At 32.7% G+C, this 12718-nt stretch overlaps 1 protein-coding gene and 1 long non-coding RNA gene across 2 annotated transcripts; one reads left to right on the forward strand and one right to left on the reverse strand.

Annotated features, from left to right (window-relative positions):
* Nucleotides 1-1038: 1038 nt before the first annotated feature.
* LOC126670343 (transcription initiation factor TFIID subunit 5) lies at nucleotides 1039-7263 on the forward strand. The gene is made up of 19 exons (XM_050364047.2): nucleotides 1039-1264; nucleotides 1507-1588; nucleotides 1683-1761; nucleotides 1885-1982; nucleotides 2064-2120; nucleotides 2349-2436; nucleotides 2533-2642; nucleotides 2720-2827; nucleotides 2940-3082; nucleotides 3636-3746; nucleotides 3855-3924; nucleotides 3999-4038; nucleotides 4471-4629; nucleotides 4738-4814; nucleotides 4922-5038; nucleotides 5448-5713; nucleotides 6597-6692; nucleotides 6783-6858; nucleotides 6963-7263. Exons 1-19 carry the CDS (start codon nucleotides 1095-1097, stop codon nucleotides 7032-7034), a joined length of 2019 nt encoding a protein of 672 aa, XP_050220004.1. The 5' UTR covers nucleotides 1039-1094; the 3' UTR covers nucleotides 7035-7263.
* A 316-nt stretch (nucleotides 7264-7579) lies between these two features.
* Nucleotides 7580-12450, reverse strand: LOC126667024 (uncharacterized). The gene is made up of 3 exons (XR_007638046.1): nucleotides 12116-12450; nucleotides 9877-9956; nucleotides 7580-8040 (listed from the first exon to the last, which is right to left on the reverse strand). It is a non-coding gene; the product is annotated as an uncharacterized LOC126667024 (long non-coding RNA).
* Nucleotides 12451-12718: the final 268 nt, after the last annotated feature.

Below are 12718 nucleotides of genomic sequence, written 5' to 3' on the forward strand. Positions count from 1 at the left end.
AGTTATGATAATAGTATGATAATATGATACATCTATGGGAAAAAATTACATAAAAATAATGATAACGAGATGATAATGTGAATTATGATAAGGTTCTTATTGATAATGAAATGATAATAATATGATAATATGATACTTGCATGAAAAAAATTATAAAAAAATTATGATAATGAGATGATAATAATCTGCTACATACGATACTGATAATGGCATAATAATAAGATTAAAATGCAATATGATACATTGATAATTACATTTTAGGTGAAGCTGTGATAATCATATGATAAACTGATACAATGATAATCATATGATAATGTGATACTGTACTTGTATCTTATATTATCCAGCAATATGATTACATTATCATATAATAATCTGCTATATATGATACTCGTAATAACATGATAATAAGATGGAAAATGGAAATAAAATAGATTTTTGACATTCATTTAATTTTCTGATAAGCTTGCTTTAAAATTTAATATTCATAGAAAATGGAAATGAAATTTGTAATCTCCAGTTAATTTAAAGAAAAAAAAATTGAATGAACAAAAATAAATTGAATGAAAAATAGTTCTGCATAATTATGGAAGACCTAAAGAAAATTGAATGAATAAAAAAGAATTGAATGTAAAGTGAATGAATAAAAGAGAAGTGAATGAAAAATGGTTCTGCATAATATTGTGGAAGACCTGTACACATGCAAAAAAGGAAAGAGAGAAAGGAAAAAAGAGAAAAAGAGAGAGAGAAAAAGAGAGCATGTGTCATGTGTGTGTGTGTCAGAGTAAAATAATAAATATTCAAACTTAAAGAGTAAAATCACAAAAAAGTCAAAACAGTGATGTATTTTCGCCATCTTTTCCGTGTTGAGGTATAAAGTCCTATTATTTTTTTATTTTAGGTAAATTCCAAATTTTCTCTTAAAGAATTGGGCTCAATAATGGTTCTTGTCGAAATAGAATTGGGTCAGAAGTGAAGCCTTAACTACGACGTCTGACGAACAGAAGAGGTGAAAATCGACGGCGAGTCTGAGCGAGGGTGGCAGCAAGCGGCGGAGAGTAACACGCCGAAGAAGAAGAAGAAGAAGATAAAGAATGGACGAAGAGGCGGTAGTGAAATTCGTGGAAACATACTTGAAAAAGAAAGGGTTTAAACAAGCCGAGCTCGCTTTTCACGACGAAGTTCACCGCAACAATTCAAATTCGAACTCAATCAGTATCCATTCCGATCCTGATCTTTCTCATCTCCTCCTTACTCTCTCACAGTAACACCTCCTCTCTTCCTTCCAATTGTTATTTTTTGTTGCTAATTTTGGATTTTAGGTTTTCTCATAAACTACGCCGTTCTGTACGTGTAAATTTTGTTTCTGAAGATTAACTGAGTGCTGTAGAAATAAGAAGTTAGTTTGCATTAATTCTGTTGAAATGTTGAATTAGGGTTAAATTTGTTCTATGCATGGCCTGCGTTTACTCACGTGCCAGTCATGTTTTGTTTTGTTTTTGTTAGGTCTGAGGATACTCCAGCACAATATAGTGATGAATATGGTAAATTACGGTCTTGGGCGAATAGTTCGCTTGATTTGTATAAGGTGACTAGTATTTGTTGTTATAAATTTTGTTTGGTGAATCCTCATTGATGTCATTATGGAGTTTGATTTTGGTTATTGTTATTGTACTGTGCAGCCCGAGCTGCTCCGTGTGCTTTATCCAGTGTTTGTCCATTGTTATATGGATCTTGTAGCAAAAGGCCATATCCAAGAGGGTATTAAACTGAATTTATGTTTCTCTCTGTGTTTCTTGTGTCTTGAATTGCATATCTTGAAGTGGTCATTATCAATGACAATTCTAATTGTTCTTTAGATGTTGTTATGGTCTATCTTTACAGCTAGAATTTTCTTCAATAATTTTCGTGAAGATCACGAGACATTGCACTCACGAGATCTTCAGAAGTTGGAAGGAGTACTTTCTCCCTCGCACTTGGAGGTTCATTTTATTGTAACTTGCTATGGTGCATTTCAATTTTCATATGCTCAAAAATCAAAATCTCACGATTCGAGTTTTTAGGAGATGGAATTTGCTCATACTCTTAGGCAGAGCAAAGTTAACATAAAGATATGTCAGGTAATTGCTTGCTCTTTTCAGTATGTTTAGCTTGAAAACTATTAGATTATGATTTGAGTTCATGACCGATGTATCTGATATGGTTGGTTCGTCGTTCATGATAATCTGCTTAGTTACTTTTTTAATTTGTCCGAGGCAAGTTATCTTTTGTGATGCAGCTTATTTTTGTTTACTTCAATATGTTTGCTCCTCTCTGTTTTTCTCTAACCCCTTTCAAATAATTTCTAGTACTCCAATGAGCTCCTGATGCAGTATCTACGTAATACTAAGTCCACTATGATGCTTGGGCTTGTTAATGAACATATTAACTTCCAAGGTAAATCCATCTACTTTTCATTTTGTTACATGTAAGTAATTTTTTTTTGATATTATTCCCTAAAGTAACCTTTAATGTGCTGTTCATTTGTGGCAGTTTCTCCTGGACAGCCTACCTTAATGTCTGATGATGCTGAGTTTGTAACACTAATTGGAAGCAGCCAGGATGTGGCGAATCTGGTAAATAAGAAAGAAATACATTGGGGGGTGAGTAATGAGGTGGTTGTTTACATAGCTTCTCTTGTTCCACATTTCGATGGTTGTTTAATCATATGTTTCTGTAGCTGCTTGAAGATTCTTTGGAGGAACGCTTGGAGAAGGCAGGAGGTTTGCTCTCAGATTCTGAAAAGACAGAAGGGGAAGCCAAAGAGGGGGACATGGATGAAAGCAAGGTGCAAATGCTCATAAATGGGTGCATATTGTTGTGATTGTTTATATCTTATTATAACAACTTAGGTGTTCTCATTTTTTTTTTCTTCCGTGTGCTATATGTTTGTATATCAGAAAAGATTAACAGAAGGTGGCAAGCAAGGCACTTCTAATAAAAAGTTGAAGAAGGACAAAGCTACTGGTGCAACTGCAAAAGTTGTGCGTCCTGAGACTATCACTGCACCACGCGTCAAACCAGAGCTTCCTTTGCCAGTAATGTATCATCTTGAAACCCATTTCACTATTTAGATTAATATCTTGTCAGCAGAATTTATGTTTTCTTTTGGAGTTAAATACTCCATCCGTCCTTTAGAAGTCTCACTTTCTATTTTGGGATGTCCCATTTCTATTTTTGGAATTATTTCATCTTAAATTTCCTTCTTTACCCTTTCCTTTTAATCATGTTAAAATAAATGCTACGAAAAACTCCACTATCATTAATAAGGTTAAAGTGGAAAATATAAATTTAACAAATGCTTTCTTAATCTTTGTGTAGAATGAAATGAGACTTCTAAAACGGGACGGAGGGAGTATATGTTTTTGGTGTAGGATCTATCAAATGTTTGCCAACATAATGTTTATTTCAAGTAATAGAAATATATGTATGTTGCTTTTATTGAAGACCTAAAAAAGTAAACAGATTGAGAAATAAGCTAGTTTCCGCAATAAGGCTCTTGTATATATTTCCTGTTCCATTTTACCAAGCAAATTAAGCTTTTAAAGCTAGTCACATAAGTGTTCTGTTAATTAATATCTTCATGATTGCTTCAGCCTGACAGAGGTAGAACAGTCTATTCTTGAGGACTTGAGGAACCGTGTACAGCTAAGTAGTGCAGCACTACCATCTGTTAGCTTTTATACATTTATCAACACACATAACAGGTGATACTTGCAACTTAATGTTCAGCCTTTATTTTTGTTTTATCAGTTTATGTCTGCCTTCTAATTTGTTATTAACTTGCTTATTATTTCTTCTTGTGATTTCTCCAGTTTGAATTGTTCTTCAATATCCCACGATGGATCTTTGGTCGCTGGGGGATTCTCAGACTCCTCACTGAAGGTTTGGTCTTATCATTTATATTCTAAGTTCAAATCATGATAGGCACATTCTTATTGGTAATTGTACCTTCACAGGTTTGGGATATGGCTAAACTGGGGCAACAAGGTGGCAGTTGTAAGTTTTAATAGTAGGAGTTATTTATAACTTGTTATTGCATTCCATGAAATGTCCTGTTGTCATTATAAGTATGCAATGCTGGTGCTTTATAAAATTTTCTTACCATTCTAAGAATTATAGCAGGTTGTAGAATATGGCTGGGAAAACTCTGATGTGTCTGCTTGTTCTTAGTTAATTCTGAAACTTCTCTTGTTGTAGTATTATAGCTTAGTTAATCACCAAATCTCTTTGTGGCTCAAGACTATAGCATCACATTTCCTAAGTTTTCAAGACCTTTCTCACCCCAAAAGTGACTTGTTATAGCTCATTTCTTTTAGTATTTGTCTTATATGATTATATGCACTCATTGTTATATGTCAATCTAATGCATGCCTACCTGGGCATTTTGGACAAGGATATTTGATATCAATCAAACAGTTCTATTATCAGCTGTTTTGCAGGGTGATAATGCTCCCAATGAACATGTCCTAGGCCCAAATGGTGCCAAAAGATCCTACACATTATTTCAGGGTCATTCAGGGCCTGTTTATTCAGCCACTTTTAGTCCTCTTGGAGATTTTATTCTTTCCTCTTCAGCAGACACAACGAGTATGCTATCATGCTCGTGCCTGTTTATTTGTTTCTTGTAAATTCTTCCGTGTATGCTCTTTAACGTTTTCTTTTCGTGTAATCCAATGTTACATCTCTTTGTTGCAGTTCGATTATGGAGCACAAAACTAAATGCGAATCTTGTTTGCTACAAGGGTCATAATTATCCTGTATGGGATGTTCAGGTACGCGTTTCATATTTAAATTTCTTGTTTAACATTACCCCTTGCCTTTTTGTTTAGTATAAATAGATGGTACAGTCCCACTTATTAAGCATTCTATGTTGGTGCAGTTTAGTCCTGTAGGGCACTATTTTGCCAGTGCTTCACATGATCGAACAGCAAGAATTTGGTCCATGGATAGAATACAGCCTTTAAGAATATTGGCAGGTCACCTGTCTGATGTTGATGTGAGTTTTGGGATACTGTCTCTCTATCTCTATCCCACTCTTTAATTTGGTGAATTAACTCTACAGTTAATAATTAATTTGCAAATAATTTAGGACACCGGGAATCAGTGAAACACTTGGCAGCAAATATGCATGAGACATTTACAGTAGGATAGGAATTCACTGAAGTAAAAGCCAGTTCCAATCTGATGTGATCTGGAAGTAATCGTGATGTTCACCTTATTTGCTCTATCAACTACTAAGCCACCCCTCTTAAGACGTCCTCTTCTTTGCAGTATCATCCGCTTTCATTAGATTTATTAATAGTTTAACACTAGATTCAGCATTTAAATAAAATGTGATACGAACTGCTACGTGTTTCCTACTCTGCAAAATCAATGATATTTACTTTGGTTGATGATGTATTTAGTGTGTACAATGGCATGCCAACTGCAACTACATTGCTACTGGATCCAGTGACAAAACAGTTAGACTCTGGGATGTACAAAGTGGGGAATGTGTGCGGATTTTCATTGGTCACAGGAGTATGATTATGTCATTGGCAATGTCTCCAGATGGCCGATATATGGCATCAGCTGATGAAGATGGCACAATTATGATGTGGGACCTTTCAAGTGGTCGCTGTGTTTCACCCTTGATGGGCCACAATTCATGCGTATGGACACTAGCTTTCAGGTACGAATGCTCTGTTCTCATCGATACTGGTTAGCTAAGTAGCACGGAAACGGAAACGGGAAACGGATACGACACGAAACGGACACGGGGAAACGGCATTTTAAAAAAATGAAGGACACGAAACGTGGGGGAAACGCGTAATTATTAAAAATATAGGGGTGTTTTTATAATTTATAATTTTTCATACTACACTACTAATCTTTATTTCTTTAGAATAATTAAGATTTTACTAGAATTAAAGTGACACAATTAATCATGGGCCCAAGCCCATAAAATTTTACAAAAATATAAGTGGCCAAACGGTGGAATTCAACAACCAAAGTAATTTTCTTCTTCTTCCTCCTACATGCAACAACATCTCCTGTTTCTATTTTTTTTCTTTCAACGGCAGCTTTATAATTAAAAACCTTCAACTAATTGAAATTTTTTATGTTCATCACTATATAAATCAATTAAAATCAGTTTCAATCAAACCTTATCTTCAATTCGAAGTTCGATGAGCGGTGAAGTCCCGGCACGGAAAATTTCAAAAGATCAGAGAATTCAGAAAAGAAATTAATTGAGAAAATTACTTAGTTAGATTGTTTGTTGAGAAGCTATTTGTTATACACAAGATGTTTTTTATACAAATCGAAACCGTATTTGATTAGGGGTAGGAAATTGGGGGCAAAAAGGAAACAATCTCTTACTTTTTCTAATTGCAAAATGACCCGGTACGTATTTGGCCAGGTTTCCCAACGTTCCCGTTTCAGAAACGTTGGGAAACGCGGAAACGTTGGGTTTGCAACGTTTCCGTGCTTCCTAGCTGGTTAGACGATGGGTTTGTGTTAACTGTAGAGTACTTGTAAATGTATGTTTAAATTTTTTTACTCGTCTTCATCAGTTGTGAAGGTTCACTGCTCGCATCTGGTTCTGCTGATTGTACTGTGAAACTATGGGATGTGACCACAAGCACAAAAGCTCCCAGGGCCGAAGAAATGTTAGTTTTTGCATATGCATGGAGCTTGTATATGTGTTTTTGTCCGACTGAGAACTCCTTTTTTGATATTAACTGGCCTTTTTTTTTCAGCAAAAGTGGAAGTGCAAACAGATTAAGATCACTCAAAACTCTTCCGACAAAATCAACCCCAGTATATTCCCTGAGGGTAATGTATAATCATCCAGATACTTCAAATATTTATATTACAATGCTTTTGATATATTTATCTGGTAGGTGTATAATGTTTTCTTTTTGTTACTGTGGTAGCAGTTCTCTCGGAGGAATCTTCTGTTTGCTGCCGGAGTCCTGTCAAAAGGTGGGCAAGGTACTCCTGTTTCATGAGAGCAAGACATATGTGCAACTAAAGAATGGAGTAGCGCTAGAGCAAAGGCCATGCTAATGTATTTTGGATCGGATCAATTGCTGTATAATCTTTACATGGCATTCAGGCGGGATCAAATTTTGTTTTTGATCAATCTATATATTGAGGAAACACAGGATTAAACATTAAATGTTGTATTATTTTGTATACTCAAAACTTTATATAATAGATTATCCATTTTTTTATCATTATAGAAGTGACAATTAGTTTCAGTATTATTTTTCAATTTCTGAAAAAATAAATTTTGAATTGTACATTACAAGTATAATTGCATGACTAATTTGATAGCTGAAACTACCTTATTGACGATTGTTTTTCTAGCAATCATCAATTAATTTTGTTTGTTATTGTTAAGAAATCAATTACCTTGATTTTGTTCATTTATTGCTTGAAGAATCGGTCGTTTTTTTTTATTATACAAATTTATAGATTTAAAGTTAGGTTATGACAAATTTATTTTTGAACTCCATTGTCAATAATAATTAAAATAATAAAGCCATGCCACTAACATAACATCAAGAGTATCGATTAAACATCCAAGTTAAACTGCCATGCAGTTATTTTGTTGAAACCAAATCTAAGATATATTGAAAGGAAGTTACCACATTACTAAGATGTGCATGAAGAAAATTACAAATATTCGATCACATAGTTAAATTTCCGGCGAGCATGGTGGACTGATGATTTCTGAAATTGATTCAACATATCCAAGTCTTAGCAATCTCCCCGTCTATTTATTTATCTTGCTCCGTCTCCCGCTACAGCCTTATAACTATCGCATCTCTTCCAAAAAATAAACTCACCACACTAGCTTGACACTATTCTGGATAAACACAGATTTTCCTTCTCCATCTCCTCAAAAAAGTTGCCAGAGATTACTACATACAATATAAAATCTAATGTTTCCACTGTTCTTTTGCTATAGCTTTCCAAGTAGCGACTTCATTTGATGCCGGTAATCCGATCCTGTAGAAAGGTAAAACAACTGCTGCTTCAGTTTCCTTTTAATTTATTCTGCTTAAGTTTTTTTCTTTACTATTTTATAGGTGAACAAACCCTAACCAACTTAAGAAAACACTCTGAATCAACAGTAGCTAAATCACAAGTACCTCATTATCGGTACAAAATTAACATATGTAAAAACATAATATAATAATAAACTGAATAAAAATTATCAAAAAGAAAATTAAATAATATCAACATTTGTATATCGCCCATTGACCGACTTCCACCGACATCTGTGCTTATTTCCGATCATCATACTCTCCACCACATCTACCAATTACTGTTTTCTATAAATATTATTTTCTGTTCATCTATATATTGAAATCCATTACATCGTGTTTCTATTTGAAACAAAATTCACTATGAAATCCTTAGAACTATTCCAAAGTAACAATATTTTTATCTTCTGTGACAATATCGTAATCCTAACTCTTATAAACTCTGTATAGCATATCTAATGAATGAATCGAGGACCCAATACATAAAATGAGCAACGTCTTCATAACAATAAGTGAAAAATGAGTGTCACATGGAAAAATCCGGCTGCCATGTGCATTTTTGGCCGGGAAATTTCCCTTGAAAAAAAATTGAAGTTCAATAAAAAAATGAAACGAATCGAAGTGTCACCTAAATGCAATAAAAAGATACTCCCATACTCCTATATATCCATATCTTTGACTTATATGACCAACATATTCTTGAATAAAATTTATGGCAATTTGATCTGCCAATTTTATAAATTGTGATAAATATATCGAACATTCAATTTGAACCTATTCTCGGATAGGTAGCCCTCCTTTTTAAACCCACATAACTCTTTCTAAACTAAAATAGGACATCAACAATGTATAGTACTCATTCATGGAATCAAAAACTAAAGACAGTTTGTATCTATCTGCCCACAACTTTGATATAGTTGTCATATATGATCTTTTAAGCTTATCATATCTACCATCATCTTTTCAACCTTATACCCACGATTTATTTAGAGCTTGTGCTGAGCGATCTATTTGTCTACATATACAAAACAATCCTACATGACATATATAATATCGCACCACATCAGCTCCAAAGGAATAATAGATATATCTGAAAAAAGTTCAAAAGATAATGGTATATATGATAAGATTTATAAATATTAAATATTCGACAAACAAGCTAAAGTTGCAGATAGATAAATACATTTTTCTAAAACTAAATCATCAACTATAAATATAAATTTTGAAAATGAGTTTAAATTGTGGATATAATCGTCACAAATCGTAAATTTGACGAATGTGATATTGTCACACGTTTTTAAGGATATATTTATCATTTTGATTAAAGAAATTAATATATGAATAATTTTGCCATAAAAGAAAAACTTATTTTGCAACAAGCAGCAGTAAAACAAGAGAAAGATAGCAATTGAATGAAATGTGGCACAAAAACTGGGTTAAAATTAATTGTGGTTAGTGAACAATACACTTCTATATTTGAGTTATCATCGTTTCATTTTCTACACTTTGATAACTCAAATTACATTTTTCCAACATCGGTGAAATCATTTGAATTATCTGTTATGCGACTGACGAAAAATTATATATGACACCCAACTTTTTTATCGGCACACAAGAAACTAATTAACGGTCGTATTTGCTATACCAAACTCATATTTGGTTTACCAAAATATAAAAAACTGAAACGATCTTAACCGAAGTGTAAAAGTGTTTAACAACCGCAAGAAAATGTAACCCATAAAAACTGATGCACCGTTAGCCTTTTATATTGCTCGAACTATTAAGTGCAGAAATATACCTTGTTAAACAATATATTACGAACTTCAGAGATCATTTCCATATGCTTTGTATATTCAGCTAAGGTACCTTGAGCAAAATCTGAAACAAAATTATAGCAATCATAGGTTATTCCTCACCATAATTTAAATGCTATAGCAGATCTAATATACATTACATATATTTGTTCCAACAAGATAAGATACACTTTCGAGATATACTCGAATGACAAAATTGTATTTATCTACACATAATTTTGACTTGTTTGCATTATGATCTTTAAATCTCGCCATGTATACCATCATCTTTTCACATTTTGTCAAATTTACTAAACTTGTTTGAAGTCGACGTGGCGCGATACTATTCGTAAACGTAAACAAAATCAATCCTACATGGCATATATCAAAGCGCACTACATCAGCTCTAAAAGGCTTGAGAGTCTATTTGACAAAGAACGAAAAACACTAAAGTTGTAGATAGATAAATACATTTTACCTAGCGGAATAGTCATTCCCGGTGATCAGAGTAGTACAATCCAAAAAAGATAAACTTATAATGATGCTGCAACATCAAACAAGTGTCTAATGATTCTAGGTCTATTATAAGTTGAGTTGTTCTAACTAGAAGAAATATCATAAAATGAGATTGATTTGACACAAAAATATAGTATTCTTATGAAATGGAAACCAAATTTCAATTTTTTTTCCGTTTGGTAACAAACTATCCTTTAATAAGGAAAGCTAACTTAATGATTTCTGATGATATATATTACTTAATAGAATAATGGGAAAGTGTGTTATCCGTTAAATTAAATAGAAATGCACCAAGAATCATTTAGAAACCTTTTGTTGCTGAAAAAATAGATGTTTAGTTAACCAAATGAAAAAAATTAAAATTCAGTTAACATTACGTAAAAACACAATAATTTGGTAACCGCAAAATTTCTTAACCTGAGATTAAAGTATGCAATAAACAAATGATATGTTTAAAAAAAATGTGGTCATCAAATTATAGTATTTTTATAGAATGGTTGTCGGTTTCTAAATTCTTATATACTTAACAAAGCTTCGATTTTACCAACAACGTGATGTCATGACTAAATGAATTCATACGAAAAATTACTTGCGTGATTGAAAAAAAATGCAAAAGTTGCACATCTTTCTATTATATTTTTGGTAAAATGCATTTATTTACTCACAACTTTAGGCATGTTGTCAAAGATACCGTGCTTTTAAAATCGTGTCATATATACCATCATTTTTTGACCTTTTCCATATAGCCAAAATCAATTTGGAACTGATATAGCTTGATGTTATATATGCCACATAAAATTAAGTTTCTACCAATAGATGTATAACATCGCGCCACAACATATCAAAACTGATTGTAGTATATCTGGCATTGGTCGAGTCGAAAATATGGCGGTAAAAATAACACGATTTTAAAAATATGTTATATTTAAGAAAGGCTTAATCACCAAAAAAAACCCTCCACCTTTCAACCCTTTTTCAATTGCACCCCAACATTGTCCAATCACCTAAATTCACACCTTTTGTTTTCAATTCCACCCTCAAAATTAAATTGGACTCTTTTCCACTCGGAAAAAATTCATAAAAATCCTTATAAAATACTAATTTGAGCTCTTTTCCACACAAAAAGTTAAAAATTAATGATTTATTTGAACTTTTTCGGAATGGAGAAGAAATCAATTTAGTACTTGAGGGTGGAATTAAACCCAAAAGTGCAAATTTAGGTGAATTGAACAAAATTGCAACGTCAGGGTGAGGGTGAGACTGAAAAAGAGCTAAAAGGTCAGGGGTTATGCTAAAATTATGAGTAGATATGAACATTTTACTTATATTTTTTTATCATAGGCTAAATTTCACTGGATGTGAATATTATAAAGTAAACTTCATTTCAAAATCAAATGATGATTAATGCAACAAAAACATATGATGAATGAATGCACGTTTTTCTAATTTTGCATATCATAATTTGGAAATAAAGTATACTTTGATAACATTAAAGTAAATAAAATAGTATATGGATATTTATAAAAACACTGAAATCTGATAATTGGCAAAAAAAAAATTATTACCAGAATAAGGTTAAACTAAAGAAAGAAAGAAGAATAGCAATTACAGCAAAGAAGTACAATCAAAGGAGTGAATTGAAAAGATCTGACATGAGTGAAATCTGTGTTAGAAATTGAAAGAATAAAAAGTGGTACGCAATACAAAATGAGTACTCAGATCACTGACCTGCAACTGCAAGATTAGATTTATCAAAACAGACTCTTCATTCATGAGTTGACCAATCCTTAATGAATCCATGCCTATCTGCAAAAACTGAATGCAATACGGAGAAAATTTCCAATTCTGGAAAACAAATTATCATTATTACCGTACATAATCTACATTTCTACCCAAAAACATCACATCAAATCATATTTCTTGAACCAAACAACACACAAAATGGACTACCCCCACTGCAGTAAAATGTTCAAAACACTAGGGTTTTTTAAATCCATTAAAAAAGAAAACACAGTAGATTTCTTTGCAGATTCAATCCAATGAGAGAAAAAAAAACTAGGGAAATGCAATATCAAGAAATGAAGATAGAGTTTTGAGAAGTGAGGACCATACTAATAAAACTTTGAATAACGTAGAGAAATGTCATGGTTAATAGTAATATTTAATTTGCCGCTAAATCTGTACAGTAATCACGCCTATTTCCTAAGCAAACTCATCAAAAACCACGCTTCTTAAGCTATTAAATATAAAGTATAGCACAAATTAATCGAATTTCAAACATATGACGATGACACATCTTCTTGTTCATCTCGTAAGGGAAAAAAACCAAAG

Source organism: Mercurialis annua, linkage group LG2, assembly GCF_937616625.2.
Source record: "Mercurialis annua linkage group LG2, ddMerAnnu1.2, whole genome shotgun sequence".
Taxonomy (NCBI): domain Eukaryota; kingdom Viridiplantae; phylum Streptophyta; class Magnoliopsida; order Malpighiales; family Euphorbiaceae; genus Mercurialis; species Mercurialis annua.

What these genes read in the sequence shown, in the direction of transcription:
- LOC126670343 (XM_050364047.2), top strand. Translation starts at nt 1,095, where the DNA reads ATGGACGAAGAGGCGGTAGTGAAATTCGTGGAAACATACTTGAAAAAG. An exon ending in TTTCTCCCTCGCACTTGGAG is followed by an intron (nt 1,983 to 2,063) that starts GTTCATTTTATT and finishes TCGAGTTTTTAG; the next exon opens with GAGATGGAATTTGCTCATAC. An exon ending in TCTCAGACTCCTCACTGAAG is followed by an intron (nt 3,925 to 3,998) that starts GTTTGGTCTTAT and finishes GTACCTTCACAG; the next exon opens with GTTTGGGATATGGCTAAACT.